Here is a 22,105-nt window from a genome sequence, read left to right on the forward strand (position 1 = left end):
TGCCTTTTGTCTTGTGTTTACTTATTTTTGACTTCATTTGATGATACATAATTTCAGAAAATGCAAAGAAACATAATTGTCCACTAAAAGCAAGTGATGGCCCATTGAAACATCTAGAGAAACCAAATAAAAGGTCTGGAAAGAACGGAATTTATTTTAATATCTGATATTACATGCCAAAATTTCAGTTCATTAACAAACTGTTCCCAACCATAACTTAATAACTAGTGCTCCAGCTATTTTCAATACACTTTTTCCACCTTTAATTTCTTTTCCAGTAGTATCTTTAATTTTTCCACTCCTACACACACTTCTGGAGCAAAAGTGGGTGGGAAAATTGTCTATATATACAGTTTTTGTATACAAGCATTTATCATCAATTGCTTCATATCCTAAAAACTCCTTTAAATTCCTTTGTTTACTCTGTTTCTAATGGCTCCAAGCTTGAACAAAAATGCCTCAGAAGTGATAGCCGGGCTAATAGATAGCAACACAAAGCCTTTGTCCATCACGCTTAAAGGCTCTGAGTTTTTAGCCAATGGCTATCCTATACTTACTCATGTTCCTGCCAACATCATTGCCACTCCATCACAATTCATTTCCAAAGATTTTACCTTCGGCTGCTTCGTCGGATTTGACTCCGACAAGGCCCGAAGCCATCATGTGGTTCCAATTGGCAAGCTCAGGGACATAAAGTTCATGAGCCTATTCAGATTTAAAGTATGGTGGACCACTCATTGGGTTGGCAAAAACGGTAGAGACATCCAGCATGAGACACAAATGTTAATCTTAGACAAATCCGAAAACGGACGTCGTCCTTATGTTCTGATACTTCCGATTCTAGAAGGTTCTTTCAGAGCCTCGTTCCAGCCTGGACATGACGATAATTTGGACGTCTGCGTGGAGAGTGGATCAAGTAAAGTTCGTGAATCCAAGTTCCGGACTTGCATTTATATGCACGTAGGGGATGACCCCTACGAAATGGTGAAGAATGCTATGAAGATTATAAGATTACATTTAGGGACTTTCAAGTTGCTTGAAGAGAAGTCACTTCCAGGTATAGTAGATAAATTTGGTTGGTGTACTTGGGATGCTTTTTACCTTAAGGTAAATCCACAAGGGGTAATGGAAGGGGTTAAGGACCTAGTAGAAGGTGGTTGCCCTCCAGGATTAGTCTTAATTGATGATGGATGGCAATCGATTTGTCACGATGATGATCTGTTAACTGATGATCAAGAAGGAATCAACAGGACTGATGCTGGTGAACAGATGCCGTGCAGGTTAATAAAATTTGAAGAGAATTATAAATTTAGGGACTATGCGAGTCCCAGGGGAAAGGGGAAGGGAATGAGGGCATTTGTAAAGGACCTAAAGGACGAATTTAAGAGCGTTGAGCATGTTTACGTGTGGCACGCGTTGTGTGGGTACTGGGGTGGGATTAGGCCTAATGTACCAAACATGCCGGATTGTAGGGTCATTAGTCCTAAGCTGTCTCAGAGTTTGCAGATGACTATGGAGGATTTGGCTGTGGACAAGATTGTGAACAATGGTGTTGGATTGGTTCCACCAGAAAAGGTTCATGGAATGTATGAAGGATTGCATTCGCATCTTGAATCAGCTGGGATTGATGGAGTCAAGGTGGATGTAATTCATGTAAGTTCTCGAAACTTCATAAATTCGAAAAAATATTGATCTCTTTCTTTTCATTTCTATCTGCTTGACTAATGTTACGAAGTTTATATTCACCTTCTTGTCTAAGCAGTTGCTGGAGATGTTATCAGAAGATTATGGAGGACGAGTGGAACTTGCTAAAGCATACTATAAAGCCTTAACTGATTCAATAAGGAAACATTTTAAAGGGAACGGTGTGATTGCTAGCATGGAACATTGCAATGACTTTATGTACCTTGGCACAGAGTCCATTTCTCTTGGACGCGTAGGTATGTGATGTCTCGAGCATTAATTTGTAACTCTTATAGTAAAATTGTTTGATTTGATCTAAGCTAGATTCTTGATGCTTGTAGGAGATGATTTTTGGTGCACCGATCCAACTGGGGATCCCAATGGGACATTCTGGCTGCAAGGATGTCACATGGTACATTGTGCTTACAACAGTCTGTGGATGGGAAATTTCATCCACCCTGATTGGGATATGTTTCAATCTACTCACCCTTGTGCTGAGTTTCATGCTGCCTCTCGAGCCATCTCAGGAGGACCAGTATATGTTAGCGACTCAGTCGGAAAACACAACTTCCAGTTGCTGAAGACATTGGCGTTGCCTGATGGTTCGATTCTCCGTTGCCAACATTATGCACTACCAACTAAAGATTGCCTGTTTGAAGACCCTTTACATGATGGAAAAACCATGCTCAAGATTTGGAACCTTAATAAAGTAAGCATTAATCTTATTACAAATGCAATTCATGCATTTTGATAATTTGTGGGATCAAAATTTTATCTTATTGTGTTATTCTGGTTGTAATGCCTATAGTTTACGGGAGTTATTGGAGCATTTAACTGTCAAGGAGGAGGATGGTGCCCTGTTTCAAGGAAAAATAAAAGCGCGAATGAGTATTCAGTGGCAGTGACATGTTTGGCTAGTCCCAAAGATGTTGAATGGAGCAATGGAACAAATCCAGTAAGTGTGGAAGGAGTGAATATTTTCGCGGTGTACATGTATAGCCAGAAGAAACTAAAGCTCTTAAAATTGTCCGAAAATGTGGAGATTACTCTTCAGCCTTTCGACTATGAGCTCTTAACAGTCACTCCTGTAGCTGTGTTGTCGAAAAAATCAGTGCAGTTTGCCCCAATTGGATTGGTGAACATGCTCAATTCTGGTGGTGCAATTGACTCTCTTGTCTGCGACAACAACGATGAGGAGGAAGAAAGTTCAGTAAGCATTGGAGTGAGAGGGAGTGGTGAAATGAGGGTGTTTGCCTCTGAGAAGCCGTCATCGTGTACGATAGATGGAGTCATGGTTGATTTTAGTTACGAAGATCATATGGTCACAGTTCAAGTTCCATGGCCTAATTCTTCAAGATTGTCTGAAATTAAGTATGTTTTCTGAATCAACAAATCAGGAAAATTAAAATTATAGTCCACTTAATATCGAATGCTTTAATACTATGAAGTATGATTTTATTGACTGATGCATCATGATTTTTAAGGAAACTATATATATTATAACGGACTAATTAATGAGTGTATTTAAGAAGGGTTTGATGCGAGCTGTAACAATTAATTTTGTAATCACTTTGAAGATAGTATTGCATAAACCAATGAGTTTAAATTGTCTTTGAGTAGTCACATTTATATATTAAAATCTAGGTATAATACATAATAGGTTAGATTGATTGATTTTGGTAAAAGTAAGAGTGAAGACCTCTCAAACTCGAGATCTTAAAAATACCTAATGATTGGAGTACATGATGAGTTTTTTTATTCAGGTGTATGATTTTAGAAGTTTGACCTTATAAAAAAATGTCAATCTAGTAGTATGTAGGTTGTAAGCAATACAACTAGATGTTAGTTCTATGATGTATAAATTTTTCTAGCATTAGATATTTGTATTATCAAAAGACCTGTCAATGTGATGGGAGCCTAATTTTTATGAGTTATTGCTTGTTCAATAGAATGAATTATTAAGCAATTTCATACACATACTAAAAAGATAGAGAGAAATAACGATAAACTTAAACATAATAGCATTAACATTCCATGAAAATTTAACATAAATTGCAGAAAATAACAATAAACTTTAATATAAATTGGAGAAAATAACAATATTTAATAACTAATCATAAAAGTAGTAGCTAATACTATAATTGCACTAGCTAGCATAAAAATAATATGATAATTAATATTATTCTTGAATCGGGAATGCAATTGTTGATGTTGGTGGTGCTACTGGAGTGATGGAATCGGAGATCGTATTGTTGGATATTAATGGTTGATGCTATTGGAGTGGTTTAATCAGAAATGGTACTGTTGAGTCTAAGCGATTGAGGCATTGGTGGTGGTGGTGGTGGCGGTGGTGGAATGTTGACGACGGCATGATGAGCGTGGGACTGGGAACCTAAATAAGCCATAAAAACATAAAAGTGACCAAAATAAGCCACTACTTTAGGAAGTAACTAAAATAGGCTTAGTGGAAGAAAAAATTCCACTTTATCTAATATTCTAAACGTTTTCCGTTAGTCTCATAACATGTATATTTTAATATATAACGGAATTATTTTCTACACTTTATAAAATGGAACTATTTCTTACACTTTATAAAGTGGAACTTTTTCTTACACTTTATAAAGTGGAAGAAAATCTTACACTTTACAAAGTGGAAGAGAAAATTCCACTTTACAAAGAGGAATATTTTCACGTTTTTATCTCTTTTGCAGTATTTGTCATACAATTATATTGATTTGACATATCATAAAAACGGAAAAAATTATTACACTATGTATTTTTATTTTTTTATTCTGAAAAATCCTTCAATCTCTATTTAAGGAGGACGTTCAAACATTAACTGGTAGCACCTACAACATACTTTCTATATTTGTTCATTTCAATCTCAAAAAAAAAATGTCTTCTAAACCAAAAGTTAGAGTTTTGATTTATTGGGATGGCGAAATTATACATGATGGAAATACCGTTTATTATAATTGTCCTCCCAAACACAATGCTAAATATTCAATTAATGTCCGATATCATAAATTTCTTTCATCAATTTATAAAAGAAAGGGAATAAACAGTACTGTTTATAATTTGATTATAGTCATAAAATATCCTACTTCATTTTATCACAAGGACAAGTAAATTTTAGAGAGTGGATTATCTATAATGACGAATCGTTGACCGACTTTTTGAGGGTTCCAAATGACTACATAGATCAAATCAAGTTAACAATACTTGAAATCTATGTTAGGAAGGAGCCTAAGACTAGTCAACAACGTTCTCCTTTATCGGTCAATGTCCATTCACTTTATAAAAAGTGTAATAAAAAGTTCCACTTTATAAAGTGTAAGAAAAAGTTCCACTTTATAAAGTGTAAGAAATAGTTCCATTTTATAAAGTGTAGAAAATAATTCCGTTATATATTAAAATATACATGTTATGAGACTAACGGAAAACGTTTAGAATATTAGATAAAGTGAAATTTTTTCTTCCACTAAGCCTATTTTAGTTACTTTCTAAAGTAGTGACTTATTTTGGTCACTTTTATATTTTTGTGGCTTATTTAGGTTCCCAGTTCATGAGCGTGATGGTAGACGAGCCATGATGGCAAGTACAAATAAAACTGACAATTGTATGTGAGAGATGTTTTGTTTTCCTTCTTATAACTCAGTGGAGAAATATTTATTTGTAGTTATAACTTGTATACCTAAATTATATTTATCTCTTTCAAATTACATTAATAAGATTGACAAATATATTTTATTATTGGTCAACTCTACGGAGAATGAATAATTTACAACATAAAGTTCTTTTTTTGCCAACTTTGAATTTACTGGCATATTGCATATTCCTGCCTTCTTTTCCAAATAATTTGAAGGCAAATTTAATTAATATGACCAGTTTAGCAATTGATTAGTCAATGATTATAGTAATCTTGAATGAAAAAAAAGATCAAGTGCAATGAATCACAAATACTCTTTTATAGTTAGTTTAGAAATATTTCTTGTAACTTCATTCATTACATTAAATATATTTTCAAGTTTTAAAAAATTACAAAAATACCTCTAAACTCTTTTTTGCCTCTTTCTTAAATAAATAATTCATTGATCCATTAATAGAATTTTAATTTGTGTTGTTGCAAAGTGAACCTAAGTTTCATTAATGAATTACTACTATTTATATGACTGATTGATATTCTCATACACATATAAGCTTTATTCATTTTCCATTAAAAAAAATTTAATGATGAATTTCACTAGTGTATTATATTTTATAAGTGTTTTTTTTAGAAAAACAATACAAGAGTTATATGTAATTATTTATATGTGTTTACTTTATATTGACGTAATAAATACTTAAAATGTATATGTCATTTGCTGAGTTGATCCCCTTCCTCTTCCGCTTATTATGTGTCTAAATAAATATCGATGGTTGGGATTCATTTTTCATCAAAAGATTAAAAAGAAAAAACAATTTTAACCAAAATAAAGAAAGGAAAAGAAAAACTAATGGCAATAACTGCAAGAAAAACCTTGAGCCATATTATTTATCTGTAGAGCTACATGATTTCTATACAATAATTAAAATAGTTGAAAGATAATTAACTAAATTATAAATTGTATAATAATTTACACTTATATCAAATGAAGTGGTCTTTAGATATACTAATCAAAACCTAATATTGTCTTGAAAATTTTAATGCTCCTTTAACTCCAGAAAAATTACTGACAAGATATAAGTAATTTTACAATATTAGTCTAATGGTGTTCACCAATAGAAAAAAAAACTCAATTTAGTAAAATCTTATATCTGACCATATATAGAAACAAAATAAATATTTTATTAGCGAGGAATTTCTTTTATTGTTATTGCTAAATTAGTCATATTAATTAAAATTTGCCTTTAAATTATTAGGAAAAGAAGGCGGGAATATGTAATATATATGCAAGTAAATTCAAAGTTTGCAAAAAAATCTTTATGTTTGTATATATTATTTCAACTCATTCTTATAAAGTTGGCCAACAATAAAATATTTTTCTCTAAAATTAAATAATTTAATAAATTTAAATTATTATAAGTTACGAAGGATGGAAATAAAACGATGTTGAATATTTTGGTCATATTAATTAAAATTGGTGAAAAGAAGATTGTTTATCTATTGATAACTCCATGAATGGAGATTAAGACTTGGACGATTTACAGAGCATTTGAAAGAAGAAGAAGGAAGAAGATTGTATTAATGCCTTGATACAGTGAATCTGTACATACATGCTTTTATATACTATCCTCACTATGAATGAATACAAAATATCTCTAACAAACTTTGTACCTAACTATTGCCATGTCATCAGCTAGTAACTAACTTTTCGAAGTTTCTAACTATCATAACCATAAGCTTTGTTATTTCTGCATTTGCTAACATCTATCAAAAGTTATTTTTTTAGCATGATACTTGTGAAAATAATTGAAGTGTGTCGATGATCACATTACAACTTTTTGTGTTTAATTTTAATAGTAAAATTAGGTCATTTGCTGACCGCGCGAAAATGCACAACATAATAAGAGTAATAAGTTCTGTTGGATTTTTTTTTTTTTTGGAACCCCAGGATAACCCGCAGCCGCTACACAACCTCTGCCCTTCGGGTGAGCATTCTGTGCGCACTGGGTAAATCCCCCACTGTGTAATAGCCTGTAAACCATACGGGGGATGTAAACCGCACTAGGCAAGCCCTATGCTACATGCTCGACTCAGAAGGCATTGAGGGGGGATCGAACCCGAGTCATCTATGTGGATAACCACCCTCCAAACCAACTGAGCCATTCCGAAAGACTCTATTGGAAAGTTAAAAAATCAAAATGGGTGAGCTTAATGAATTAATGACCATTTAATAATATGGTCGAAAGCTTTTTCTAGGTCAAGTTTAATTAATATTTGACATAAGGTGCTTTTTTTCCCCTTTGAAGTTCTCCAATATTTCTTGAACTATAATTGTACTGTCTGAGACATGATGATTTTTAAGTAGGCTAGATTATGTCGGACTAATTAATGAGTGTACTTAAGAAAGATTTGATACGAACAACAATTATTTTTGTAATCACTTTTTAAGTAGAATTACATAGTTTAATGGGTTGTATTGTCGTAGAGTATAGTCACATTTATTTTTAACAAAGACATAATGTAGTACGTTTGGTTAATTGATATTGGGATAGTCCTTTTGGATAAATTATTTTTAACAAAGACATAACGTAGACCTTGATGATGTTCCGCTAATTTTGATAAAAGTAAGGAAACTTAATATAAATAGCATTAATAAAACATTCCATGAAACTTTAACATAAATTGCAGAAAATAACAATAAACTTTAATATAAACCGCAGAAAATAACAATACTAATCATAAAAGTAGTAGCTAATACTATAATTGCACTAGCTAGCTTAAAATAATATGATAATTAATATTATTCTTGAATCGGAAATGCAACTGTTGATGTTGGTGGTACTACTGGAGTTATGTGTATCTTTTTCAAATTATATTAATAAGATTGACGAAGATATTTTATCATTGATCAACTATATAAGAATGAGTTGAAATAATTTACAACATAAATATTTTTTGCCAACTTTGAATATATTTGCATATTGCATATTCCCGATTTCTTTTCCAAATAATTTGAAGGTAAATTTTAATTAATATGATCAATTTAGCAATTGATTAGTCAATGATTATAGTAATCTTGAATGAAAAAAAAGAAGAAGAAGAGGCCAAGTGCAATGAATCACCAATACTCTTTTATGTTTAGTTTACAAATATTTCTCGTAGCTTCTTTCATTACACTAAAATATACTCTCCAAGTTTTTAAAAATTGCAAAAATATCTCTAAACTCTGTTTTGTCTCTTTCTTAAATAAATAATTCACTGATCCAAATAATGAAATTTAAATTTGTGTGGTTGCACAGTGAACCCAAGTTTCATTAATGAGTTATTATTACTATTTATATGAATGACTGATATTCTCATACACGTATTAGCTTCATTCATTTTCCATTAAAAAAATTACTGATGAATTTCACTTGTATATTATATTTCACAAGTGTTTTTTATAAAAATAATACGAAAGATATTTGTAATTTTTTGTATGTGTTCTTTTTTTATTATAATTTATGTGTTTACTTTATATTGACATAATAAATACTTAAAATATATATGTCATGTGCTGATGAGCTGATACCCTTCCTATCCCACTTGTTATGTGTGTAGGATAAATATCGATGGTTGGGATTCATTTGTCATCAAAAGATTAGAAAGGAAAAACAATTTAAACCAAAATAAAGAAAGCAAAAGAAAAACTAATGAGTAACTGCAGGAAAAACTTTCCGCCATATGATTTATTTGTTGAGCTGCATAATTTCTATATAATAATTAAAATAGTCGAAAATAATTAACTAAATTATAAATTTTATAATAATTTACACTAATATCAAATGAAGTGGTCTTTAGATATACTAATCAAACCATAATGTTGTCTTGAAACTTTAACGCTCCTTAACTCTAGAAAAATTTACTGACAAGATATATGTAATTTTACAATATTAGTCTAATGGTGTTCAGTAATAGAAAAAAAAACTCAATTTAGTAAAATCTTATATCTGACTATAGAAACAGAATAAAAATTTCATTAACGAGAAAAAAAATTATTGTTATTACCTCCGAAGTTTTAGATTACTATAATCATTGACTAATCTATTGCTAAATTGGTTATCATTAATTAAAATTTGCCTTTAAATTATTTGAAAAAGAAGGCAGGAGTATGCAATATGCAAGTGAATTCAAAGTTTGCAAAAAATATTTATGTTGTATAAATTGTTTCAACTCATTCTTATAAAGTTGACCAATAATAAATATATTTATCTAAAATTAATTAATTTAATAAATTTAAATTTACTATAAGTTACGAAGGATATATAGAAATAAAAATATGTTATATATTTTGGTCATATTAATTAAAATTTGTGAAAAAGAAGATTCTTTATCGATAAAAGCATATTTTTTGTTGTGAAAATGATTGAAGTGTGTCGATGATCGCATCATAAGTACTCTTTCGTATTTAGTTCAATAGAATGAATAAGCAATTCTATACACATACTAACAAGGTAGGGAGATAGAAATGATCACCTTAAGGTACATATATAAAGGGGTGAAGTAGTTTGTTCTAGTTTTGTTAACTAGCACATAGATAGAACCACGTGGAAATTCACGACATAATTAGTTAATTCTTTTATTTTTTTAAAAGATAATTTTTTAATTTATTCAAAATTATAATATTAGCTTATCTCAAAATATTTAAATATTTAAGTCTATCGTAAAATAAAATAAAGAATTTATTAGGTAAAAATGAAGTATAAATTCTTTTATTTAATTTACTTTTTAATAAATAACATATAATAATAATTTATTGATATAATTAAATTTTAACATAAACATTTAACGGTTGTTGACAAAATTTAATCAACCCATGGAAAATGTTCTATAAGCTGATGCAATAATTGAACAAATATGAGAAAGTTTGATACGACAATATAAGTGAGACAGAATGTTTAAATTTCAATAATTTAATGACTAAATAAAGAATGGGTTCCATTGCATAGTATTGTTTTGTTTTAATAATAAAAATAAGAATTTTATGAATTTTATAATTATTTTTACAGAATAAATTATTTATGTTATTTTATAATAAATAAAAATATTTTGAGATGAACTATTATTAAAAATTTGAATAAATTAAAATTTGTCTTTTAGAAATAACATAATTAATTAATTAGTAAGAGAATTCATTTCAATTAAATTTGGGTTTAGAGTATCTTTAGACCAAAAGGTGAAATGAGGGGTATTTTTGAAACAAAAACAAAGGTAGAGGATATTTTTAAACCAAAAGGTTAAAGGAGGGTATTTTAAAGCAATTTCCAATAGGTTAAAGGTATTTTTGACCCTTTACCCTTTATTTATTTTAGGTATAAAATGTAGTAGTATATTTGGTTAATCGATGTTGGGATAGTCCTCTCGGATAAAACAATTTTAACAAATTACTTATTCGATAGAATGAATAATTAAGCAATTTAATACACATACTAAAAAGTAAAAAGATAAATGAGACGTAGTTTGTTCTTGTTTTATTTACTACCACATCGATAAAAATAATAATATGGAAATGCATGACATGATAATTAATAAAAGTAAATGTGTTAGTCCTGAGAACTTATTATTAAGAGGCTAACCACCCCAAATATTAAAATTTCATTAAACTTTAACATAAATAGAAGGAAATAACAATAAACATTAACATAAACTGCATAAAATAACAATCTTCATCTACTAATCATAAAACTAGCAGCTAATACATGAATAATTGCACTAGCATAAAATAATATTATAAAATTACTGTTGAATTGGGAATGCATCTGTTGAGGATGGTGGTGCTGATGTGATGGAATCGGAAATGGTACTGTTGACTATGAGTGGTTGAGGCATTGATGATGGTGGTGGTGCTACTGGGGTGGTGGAATTGGAAATGGTAATGTTGAATCCAAGCGATTGAGGCATTGGTGGTGATGCTGGTGGTGGTGGTGGCACTGATGCTGGTAGTGGAATGGTGGTGGAGTGTCGACGACGGCGTGATGGTAAACGAGCCATGATTGTTGGTACAAATAAAGCTGATAATTATATGTGAGAGATGTTTTATTTTCCTTCTTATAATTCAGTGGAGAAATATATGAGCTCCTGTTGCTTATTTATAGCAATAACTTGTATACCTAGATTATGTTTATTTTTTTTGGATTCCATTCCATGAATAAAATTGGTGAATATATTATTTTATTGGTCAACTTTATAAGAATGAATGAGTTGACCATAAAGATTTTTTGCGCTTTGAATTTACTTGCATATGGCATATTTCCGCCTTCTTTTCCAAATAATTTGAAGGCAAATTTTAATTAATATGACCAATTTAGCAATAGATTAGTCAATGATTATAGTAATCTTGAATGAGAAAAAAAGGTCAAGTGCAATGAATCACCAATACTCTTTTACGTTTGGTTTACAAATATTTCTTGTAGCTTCTTTCATTACACTAAATATACTCTCAAGTTTAAAAAAATTGCTAAAAACACCTCTAAACTATGTTTTGTCTCGTTCTTAAGTAAATAATTCACTGATCCAATAATAGATTTTGAATTTGTATGGTTACACGATAAACATGAGTTTCATTAATGAGTTACTATCTATATGGATGAATGATATTCTCATACACATATAAGCTTTATTCATTTTCCATAGAAGAAATTAATTAATGATGAATTTCACTAGTGTATTATATTTCACAAAGTGTTTTTTTTTAGAAAAAACAATGCAAACGTTATTTGTATTATTTATATGTGTTTACTTTATATTGGCGTAATAAATACTTAAAATGTATATGTTATGTGTTGAGCCGATCCCCTTCCTCTCCTCGCTTGTTATGTGTCTTGATAAATATCGATGGTCGAAATTCATTTGTCATCAAAAAATTATAAAGGAGACGGAAAAGGCCTAAAATATCCTCGAAATATTGAAAATGGTACAAAACTACCCTTCATCCACCTATTGGCTCCAGAATACCCTTATCATCCACCTTTGGGTCCAAAATTGGCAACTTATTTAACGTTTTAAATTTAAACTATTTAAATATTTTTTTTAAATACGTGGCGCTCAATTATTGATTATAATTTAATTAATTAATATAACTTATACACCCACTCATTACCCATCCATTACTAATTAAACCCGACCCAATTAATAAAGCCGCCCCAAATTATAATTATCCACCTATTAAACAAAACCCTTCACCCTTCCTTTCCGATGTCTTCTTCTTCCCAGTCAATTTCTTCCTAGGTTTATAAGATCAATGTTCTGTCTCAGTTGGAGATGGAAGAGGCTTACACCCTGGAAATGGAGTCACCTTTGATAGGGAACGCTTGGTGCAGTTGGAGATGGAAGAGGTTTTTTTCCATATTGACATATTGCATGAGTTTATAAATTATATTGATTAATAAATGTTGTTATGTTCTGTTATTTTTGCTGAACTTAATGAAATTTTAATTTTTGGAGTGGCTAGCTTCTAAATAAGTCATGCATTTTTAACTTGGTCCGTGATGTACTATTTAACTATAAACACTTTTTATAATCTATTTCAAGAATAAGTGAAAAATCCTAAAATTGTAGGCATTCAATTCTCATTCTTTGCCCAATTAACTTCTTCATATAAATACTTGAAAAAATTAGTAATTTCAAGTTGAATCGTACTCCCCATTAATATAAGAGGAGTTTTGATAACTAAAATTAGAAATTCTATATCTTAATGACAATGATGCTAACACTAAATTTTTTTCACCTATTCACTCTTCAACATCACCGTAAAAATAGTGAAAATTATTATTGGTGTTATGACTAGATCAAATTCATAATATAAATATTCATATAGTGAAAACCAAGTTCATAATATAAATATCATTCGATTCATCGAGCTCTCTATTTTTTTAAAAACTTTCCAACAAGAATTTGTAACGCGATTATTGACACGCTTTAATCGTTTTCATAAGTATTATATCAGAACTTAACTTTAATAGATAAAAAATCTTCTTTGTCAAAATATAATGCTTTTGACCTGAACAAAGAAACTCTTCATATCACTTAAATATTTTAAGGTCTTGAGTTAGGATGATCTTCGCCCTTTACATTTATCAAAATTAGTGGAACATCACTAAGATCTTTATTATTTCCTTGGTAAAATTGTTCTATTCGAAAGGACTATCTCAACATCGATTAACCAAACCTACTACATATGATACCTAAAGTAAATAAATGTGACAACTCACTAATCTAGTATAATACAAGTCATTGGATTATGTAATTTCTATCTAGGTGACTTCCCACAGGGGATCATTGCCCTTTGATGAAAAACAATGGTGCTTGAGGATTATTTGTGTGTTAATGGAGTCATCCTTTCAATCTTCTTAATTTTTTTCATTTTCTAGGGAGCTATGCTTCAATACGTTGAGAGTTTGATCTCTAAAACTTCAAGAAATTTGATCTACGATGATTGATTTCAACTTTATCACTGGACTGTAAATTGCAAGGGAGGATAACTTTACAAGTTGTATTTAAGACCCTTAACTATCGGATGGACAATTTTATTAGTCATTGTTAGGTTAATTTTGTTCCAATGAAGGTATTCTTAAGGGTAAAATTTTATGTACTTAGTTGGCATACTTCTACGTCAATATATCTATAAATGCTTATAGTTCTGCTGTAATTGCATCAAACAAGCTTTCATGATATTAACTCTATGTTTTTCTTGTGCTACTTTTTCGTTTTTCTTTTAATTCAACTCCCATCTTGTGTCTCCAAATGATGATTGAAAGATTCACCATAAAAAATAGAAAATATTGGGCCCGTGCTAACCACGGGCCATGCCTTTCTAGTATTATACCTAAAGTAAATAAATGTGACAACTCACTAATCTAATACTCTCTCCGTCCACAATTGTTTGACAGGTATACTAAAAATAGATGTCCAAGATTAATTGTCAATTTAAACAATCAAGAAATAATTAGTCACTTTTTTCCAATTTTGCCCTTAATGATAGTGTAGTTCAATGAAAAAGTTATGTGAACTTTTGGTATTCTTGGTATTGTAAGGTTATATTAGTCAAATTACACCTTGTATTAAATTTTCCTTGAGGGATGTGCATGACCTTACCCTGACAAACAATTGTGGACGGAGGGAGTATAATACAATTCATTGGATTATGTAATTTCTATCTAGAAAGTAATAACAAAAATAGTTGTTGCTCACATCAAATCCTTCTTAAGTAAACCCATTAATTAGTCCAACATAATATAGCTTCATTTAAAATTCATCATGTATCGGACAATACAAGTATAGTTTAAGAAATGTTGGAGAACTTCAAAGGGAAAAAAGGTCCCTTAGGTCAAATATTAATTAATCTTGATGTAGAAATAGTTTTCGATCCTATTAAATGATCATTAATTCATTAAGTCCTCCCATTTTGTTAACTTTTCAACGTAACTCATTACTCTTATTATATGACTTGCATTTATATGAATTATATCTCTGTGCATGTAGATGAAACATGAATAAACTACACGGATTTATACTCTACAGAACTAACATCCAGTTCTATGCCTACCAACTTACATTCTACAGACATGGCATGGTCCTTTCGATGAAAAGTGTTTGCATAGTTGAGTGATTTTGAGGTTAAAAATCAAAGTTGAGTGACTTTTTTTTGAGAGAAAAGTCCATAGTTCACGAGTGACTTTTGGAGTAAAAACCAAAGTTGAGTCACATTCTGAGAGAAAAGTTCATAGTTAAATGACCATCTGAAATAATATTACCTCCGAGTATTTATTTTTTATCCCTTATTAGTACATTAAAATTTAATTAAAGTCTAGCAGAAAACAACAATATTTATAAAATTATATACAAAATTGATATATAATACTATTATAATTGAACTAGCATAAAATTAAACAACGTCATTGTATATTAACGGTTCAGGAGTTGGTGGTGGGGAGGTGGAATGTCGATGAAGGTGTGATGGTACACGAGACATGATTTGTATTTTGTAAGTAGAAATGAAGCTGGTAATTGAATGTGTGAGATGTTTGTTTTCCTTTTTATAATTCAGTGGAGATATAGATATGAGTTCCTTCTGACTGTTTATATACACTTATAGCTTGTATACCTGGATTATCTTTATCCTCTTTCAAAATATATGAGTAGGGTGAAGATATTTTATTATTGGTCAAGTTTACAATAATGAGCCCTTAAATTTGTCAGTATATTTCATTTAGACATTTGAATTAAGTCATATTTTAATTAAATACCTTAACTCTTAATAACCGTAAAACCCCAGACATATTCTACTTAGATTGATGCGTATAATTAAAAGAGATGATATATTTAATTTGATTAACTTAAATATCTAATAGATGAATGAAAATATGCACAATTATTTTTTCAAAATTTGAATTGGAAGTGTCTAATTAGAACATTTTATTAGAAGTTAAGATGTTCAATTGGAACATAACTTAGTTCGGGTGTCTAAATAAAATATTTGATTAAATTTAAGAGGCTGATGTTTTACTGTTTGAATTTACCTAGATATTGCATATTCCTGCCTTTTTTAGAAAATAATTTCAAAGCAAATTTTAACTAATATGCCAAATTTAGCATCAGATCAATGAAGGATAATAGTGGTCTTAGATTTTGAAAAAATGGCTTAGTGCAATGACTCAGCAATGTTTCTTTTGTTTTTAGTTTACAAACATTTCTTGCAACTTCTTTTATTACGTACACTAAATATACTCTAAAATTAAAAAAATACAAATTGCTAAAAACACCTCTAAACTCTGTTTTTCTCTCTTTCTTAAATAAATAATCTCACTGATTCAATAATAGGATTTGAATTAGTGCGGTTGTACCGTGAATCTAAGTTTCCTCAATGAGTTACCATCTATATTAATGATTGATATTTTTCAAAACACATGAATTGTATTCGCTTTACATTAAAGCAATTAATTATGAACTTCTTTAGTGTGTTATATTTCACAAGTGTTTTTGTTTAGATCGAATACAAGAGTTATATTATTATTATTGTTTACATGTATTTAATCTGGTGGATGAACAATCTGAAATCATGTAAAATGACATTAGCATAGTTGGATGTTTTTTTATCAAGTTTAATTTATATTTAACCTTAGCGACCTTTTTTTCTTCATTTGACGTTCTCAAGATTTTTAAAACTTTAATTGTATTTGTCATAGGCATAATGACTTTTATGGAAGCTATATTATTTCGGACAACAAGGGCATTGGTAATGTTCCAGTAATTTTGGTCTAAGAAAAGGGTAAAGACCATCTTGCCCCGGAGCTTTAAGAGACCCAAATGATTGGTGTACATAATGAATTTCTAGTTCAGTGAGTGATTTTAGAAGTTTGACATGATTAAATGATATTAATCTGATAAAATATAAATTGGTGTACATAATCTCATGTTAGTTTCATACTATATAAAATTAATTTTCACTATTTTTTGGCGATGTTAAAAAATGAATAGGTAAAAGAATATAATTTAGTGTTAGAATTACCATCATTAAGACATTGAATTCTACACTTTAGTTTTCAAAAGTCCTCTTGCATTAATATGTAATTAAATTCAACTTGAATTTTCAGTTATTATTAAAAGTATTGAATGCCTACAAGTTGATTTAGGAGCTTTCGTTTATTCTTGAATGAATAGGTTATGAAAAGTATTTATTAAATTGTTTCAAATGGTCATGAAAAGTATTTATTAAAGGAAAGAAAGTACTGAGACTCCTCGACTCTTTCTATCTATAAAACCTCTATTGTTTAAGATAGGTATCGGGACAAGATCTACGTTGCCTCAAAACAACTAAACTGAAAGTAAATGTGAAGTCCTCCGGAATGCAAGGAGGCTCACCAAAACTATATGGAGTGTAGAGTGATCTCAACGGAGCGCCTGCTAATGATCTTGAACACTTGTATCTGCATCATAAAAAAAATGCAGGTCGAAAGACATCAATACATTTAAATGTACGAGTATGTAATATTGTCGAGGCGAAATAACTGAATGAAAATATTGCAATAAATAACAATATACTCAAGTTGAAACTAAAGAAATAAAGGAGTTAAATTACATAAAGCTTTACAAAATATGTACTCATCTCTCAACTCAACATAATAAGTGATATTAAATTACATTTTTAACTCTATCATGAGTTTCTCTAACCGACAACCATCACTCTGAGCTATGTGATGATACAATGTCTCACCCACCCTGTTAGAACTGTCCTATATCGTGTGGGGTATAACATGTCTTAACTAAGTGGATCCACTAAGCAATATTATGGATTCATCTAAAAAGTATGATCATGTACCAATTTTGGCAAGACATGATTTATGAGGATTTTGAGTTGTCAGAACTCATCTCCATATCGATACTTAATACTACTCCCAATAATAATATATATATATATATATATATATATATATATCACTCTCAATCATATAAATCATACTCTTTCTCTAGTTTGAGATAATTTCTCAAATTATCCTCTTAAAAGAGGTAATTGCTCTGAAATATCTCCGAACTCATTGCTCATTTAGAAAACAAGGTTTCTCTTTGCTCAATGTAAAAATACTTTCTTTGGGTTGAGATAATTACTCAAAAAGGCCTATTTAAGAGGTAACTACTCTGTACTCAATCTTTCTGAAAACTCTTTTACTTTTTTCAAAATAATACTCTTTTTTTTCATGTAAAAATGAAATATTTGGGAAATACTTAGTTCCCTTATACTCTTGCTCAAATATTTATTAAAACTCTTTCTCAAACTCCTCTTTACTTTCAGAACTCAATTTAAAACAAAAATGTTGGCTTTAAAAGATTCTCAAAATTATTACTCAAAATAGGGTTCATGCTAAAATATAGACATGAACAACTCAACTCAAGAATCTTAATAACAATATATAAAAAAACTCAATACTTAGAACTAGAGCCGTCAATATGGGCTAGATTCGTTGTGCCGGCCTGGCCTAACCCAACTCAATACTCAGAACTAGAGCCGTCAATATGGGCTAGGCCCGTTGTGCCGGCCTAGCCTAACCCGTGATTTGATAGAGCTGGGCTATGATTTTTGGAGCTCATTTAAGAAAAGAGCTTTTTAGCTCGGCCTGAATAAGTCTACCGATTTTTGGGGGTTGAGAAATATGAAAAGGGCTGGCCCGTGGGCCAAATAAAAGTCAATTAAAAAATAAAAATAAAATTGAGTATTAAAAATAACAAGAGTCTAAACTCAAATCTGTTTAAAGTTTGAAATATTACAAGTTAAATACAAATTATATTTATAAAATATGTACTACATAAAATAAAAATTCGCTAAAATTTCTAGAGAATCACTACATAGGCCATAGGGAATATTGTCATAGTTTTTGTGTTTTATTATGATCATTGAGAAACAATTAGACTAATATTTCTATTTGGCTATTTATACTTTTACTTGAAATCAGACCTAATAAATATTATAAAAATAATTTTATTTGTGAATTTGATTAACAAATAGTAACACTAACACCATGTAATATTGTCTTGTCGATATTTATAATAATATTTTAAATTATAATTTAATTTAAAAAATTATAAAAAAAATATACTTTTAAGAAAAAAGGACCGGCGGCCTGAAAAAGCTCGTAGCCCACGTACTTATGGGCTGGGCTGACCATTTTCTGACCCACACAAAAAATGGGGTAGCTCGGCCTGATCCATCAAATTTCAAAGCATGTATGGGTTAGCCCGGATGGGGTGGGCCAACCCATATTGACAGCTCTACTTAGAACTCAACAATATTACTCATCTCAAGAATACTCAATTAAAAGGGTTCATGCTGAAATATAGACATAAGCGAATCAATTCAAGAATCTCAATGCATAACATATAGCAACTCAACCATTAGGAATAGAACTCAAAACTCAACAAGAAGCTCATCTCAAGAAATTTCAAAACTAAAAGTATAAATTGAATTGAGATGTAGGGCGTGAGGACGAATTGAGTCTGTCACTATAAATAGTCTTACATACCTGGAAGAACAAAGTTCTTGGCGAAATTGATGAAGCTTGAAAAATGCTTGAAACCCTAGTTTTTATCCTCTTGGAACCTTTCTCTAATGACTTGAAGTGTTAATGAACGTAAAAGAACTGATTAACACTTTTTAAGCCCTTAACTACGTGAAAACATTGTGGTTTAGGCTTAGGATAAGGATTAAAATGACATAGTTTAAGTACCAAACACATAAGGGAAAGACCAAAACGGCCCCAACTTAAAAACTGACGGAATGCCTTAAAATGAAGGCTTCATGGACCATTTAGGGCTCCACGCTCCGTGAAACACTACGCCATCCGTCAAGCCTTCTGTGAAACTTCGACTCCCTAATAGGACTTCATTAAAATGGACATAACTTTTTACTCCTAACTCAAAATGAGGTGAACTTGATGACATTAGAAAAAGAACTCATAGACCTTTAATTTGATACGCCATGGGCCACCTAATTCGTTATGTTCTGAGAGATATGGTCGTTTGAAGTTAACCCAAGTAAAATCTCATATTGAAACTCAATTGGTAAGAAAGCTTTCAACTCAACTTTGTGCTAGGGTATTCTAGTGACCTTAATACATATCAAAAATCATTCTCACATTTAAAGAATTGACTTAACTTAAAAGCTGACGGAGTCACCCATATGGAAGGCTAGACGGTCCGTACAAGGCCTCATTGGCCGTATAGGGAACCGTCCAGAGGACCCCAAGTATGGTGGCCTTTCACGGTTGGACTGCCCTCCCGATACGGCCCGTACACTTGTAAACAGACCGTCTAGGGATCCGTACTATAGTAAGACCAAATTCAGGTGGCTTTAAACGGCCAACCATTGTCCCTAAACGGTCGATGGTGCCCTAAATGGACCATTTAGGGTCTCGTGAAGGGTCCTTGGCCTGTTTTTGGCTTGTGGACACCCTTAACTTCTTTTGCCTTTCTCGAAGTCTAGGGTGTTACAAGAATTTATTATTGGTGAATTTTACTAGTGCGTTATGTTTCATATGATTTTTAAAAAAAATTTAAAAAAATACAAAATTTATTTATTATTATTTACATGTGTTAACATTACCTCAATGTAATAAATACTTTAAAATCTATGTGTCATGTGTTGAGCTGATCCCCTTTCATTCTCGCTTGCCATGTGTGTAGATAAAAATTAATGGTTGAGATTCATTCGATATCAAAAGACTAAAAAGGAAAAGGTCTGAATGAACTTATTAATTTTCACTACTTTTTTGGCAATGTTAAAGAATGAATAGGTAAAAGAATATAATTGTGTTAGAATTACTGTCATTAAAAAAAACATTGAATTCTACACTTTAGTTTTCAAAAGTCCTCTTGCATTAATACGTTGTTAAATTCAACTTGAATTTTAAGTTATTATTAAAAGAAATTGATGGTGCAATGAATGAAGTATGGAATGTCTACAAGTCGATTTTGGAGCTTTCGTTTATTCTTGAATTAACAAGTTATGAAAATTATTTATTAAATTGTTTCAAATGTTTTAGCCCGAGTACTTATTATTTAGTGGCTTACTAACTCAAGCATTAAAATTTCAAAAAAAAGTCTAGCAAAAAAAACAATATTTATTAAATTGTTTCAAAAAAAGGTACCTAATATTATAATTGCACTAACATAAAATAACTTCATAATTTCACTAACATAAAATCACTGCATTTTAATTGTGCAATGTATCTCCTCGTCGTTCATTGCAAGTCCATCGACAATAACAGAGTCCTTTTTCCAGACTAGTGCCATACCTCCGCAACCTCCAATCGCGGGAACATTAGCTATATCAGTGAAGCTAAAGTCATCAGCTAGGTGTTGGTGGTGCGTCATGTGAGTCTCTAGGAGCAAAACCATGGCTGGACGATGGTAATTAAGCATAGAACGATAACTTGTACGAAAGTCGGATTGCTCAGAACCACGACAATTCCATATCATTAGACTCATTCTGGGGGGTTCTTCGTCTGTCTGGATTGGCAAAAGTGTTGGTACTAAAAACACTGCAAATTTTTTGGAGTTAGGATTTGTTATTACTCTTATATCCATTGTGCACTTGCTTAGTCTTACTGGGCACATGAGTATGTATTTTCTTATGTATTCCTCCTCTACGATGAAGGATTTCATGGAGTTGAGAAGGTACATTTTTGGGCGAATTCCTTGTTGGAGTTCCATCGATGGAAGAGGAATTGTGTCTACTTCGATTTGTGATTGTTGTGAAGGTGGGGCGTCATGAGTATTGTTTGAAGGGACGGAAATTGGGATCTGAATCGGGTTGTTTGTTACCAATACTGTCACCTCGTGTTGTTCTGGGTGGTAAAACGGGAGTTCAGTCCCTGCTGGGAAATTCATGCGGTTGTCGAAGGCTTCTTGCCCAAACCTCATTCCTTCCGTTATAATTTGAGCCATAAACATGGGGTCCTGAATGTCCAGAGTTATATCTTGGTTATTGCTCATTTGAAAGGTAAACTTCATTGAATGGCCGGAGAGACCCATCTCCAGCCACGATTGGGGTGGTTGATCAATGGAACCGAAAATGGTACGTCTAATTGTCTCTCGCTGAGGCATTGATGCTGGTGATGGTGGTGGTGGTGGTGGTGGGGTGGTGGAACATCTATTGGGGGATGATGAGCGTGATGGTGGTGGTGGTGGTGGTGGTGGGGTAGTGGTGGAACGTCTATTGGAGGGTGATGAGCGTGATGGTGGTGGTGG

The 22,105-nt window shown here is 31.2% G+C and overlaps 3 protein-coding genes across 3 annotated transcripts in view; 2 read left to right on the plus strand and 1 right to left on the minus strand.

Annotated features, from left to right (window-relative positions):
- The window catches only part of LOC125857689 (LRR receptor-like serine/threonine-protein kinase RGI3), a 297,610-nt gene that overhangs the window by 74,470 nt on the left and 201,035 nt on the right, over positions 1–22,105 (minus strand). The window lies entirely within an intron of this gene.
- Positions 1–22,105, plus strand: part of LOC125857704 (FKBP12-interacting protein of 37 kDa) — a 224,029-nt gene that overhangs the window by 14,244 nt on the left and 187,680 nt on the right. The gene's annotated exons all lie outside the window — the stretch shown is intronic.
- On the plus strand, positions 433–3,067 carry LOC125857718 (galactinol--sucrose galactosyltransferase-like). The gene is made up of 4 exons (XM_049537334.1): positions 433–1,653; positions 1,763–1,940; positions 2,025–2,392; positions 2,492–3,067. Exons 1-4 carry the CDS (start codon positions 433–435, stop codon positions 3,065–3,067), a joined length of 2,343 nt encoding a protein of 780 aa, XP_049393291.1.

This window comes from Solanum stenotomum, chromosome 3, assembly GCF_019186545.1.
Source record: "Solanum stenotomum isolate F172 chromosome 3, ASM1918654v1, whole genome shotgun sequence".
Taxonomy (NCBI): Eukaryota; Viridiplantae; Streptophyta; class Magnoliopsida; order Solanales; family Solanaceae; genus Solanum; species Solanum stenotomum.

What these genes read in the sequence shown, in the direction of transcription:
- LOC125857718 (XM_049537334.1), top strand. Translation starts at nt 433, where the DNA reads ATGGCTCCAAGCTTGAACAAAAATGCCTCAGAAGTGATAGCCGGGCTA. An exon ending in TCAAGGTGGATGTAATTCAT is followed by an intron (nt 1,654 to 1,762) that starts GTAAGTTCTCGA and finishes TTGTCTAAGCAG; the next exon opens with TTGCTGGAGATGTTATCAGA. An exon ending in AGATTTGGAACCTTAATAAA is followed by an intron (nt 2,393 to 2,491) that starts GTAAGCATTAAT and finishes TAATGCCTATAG; the next exon opens with TTTACGGGAGTTATTGGAGC.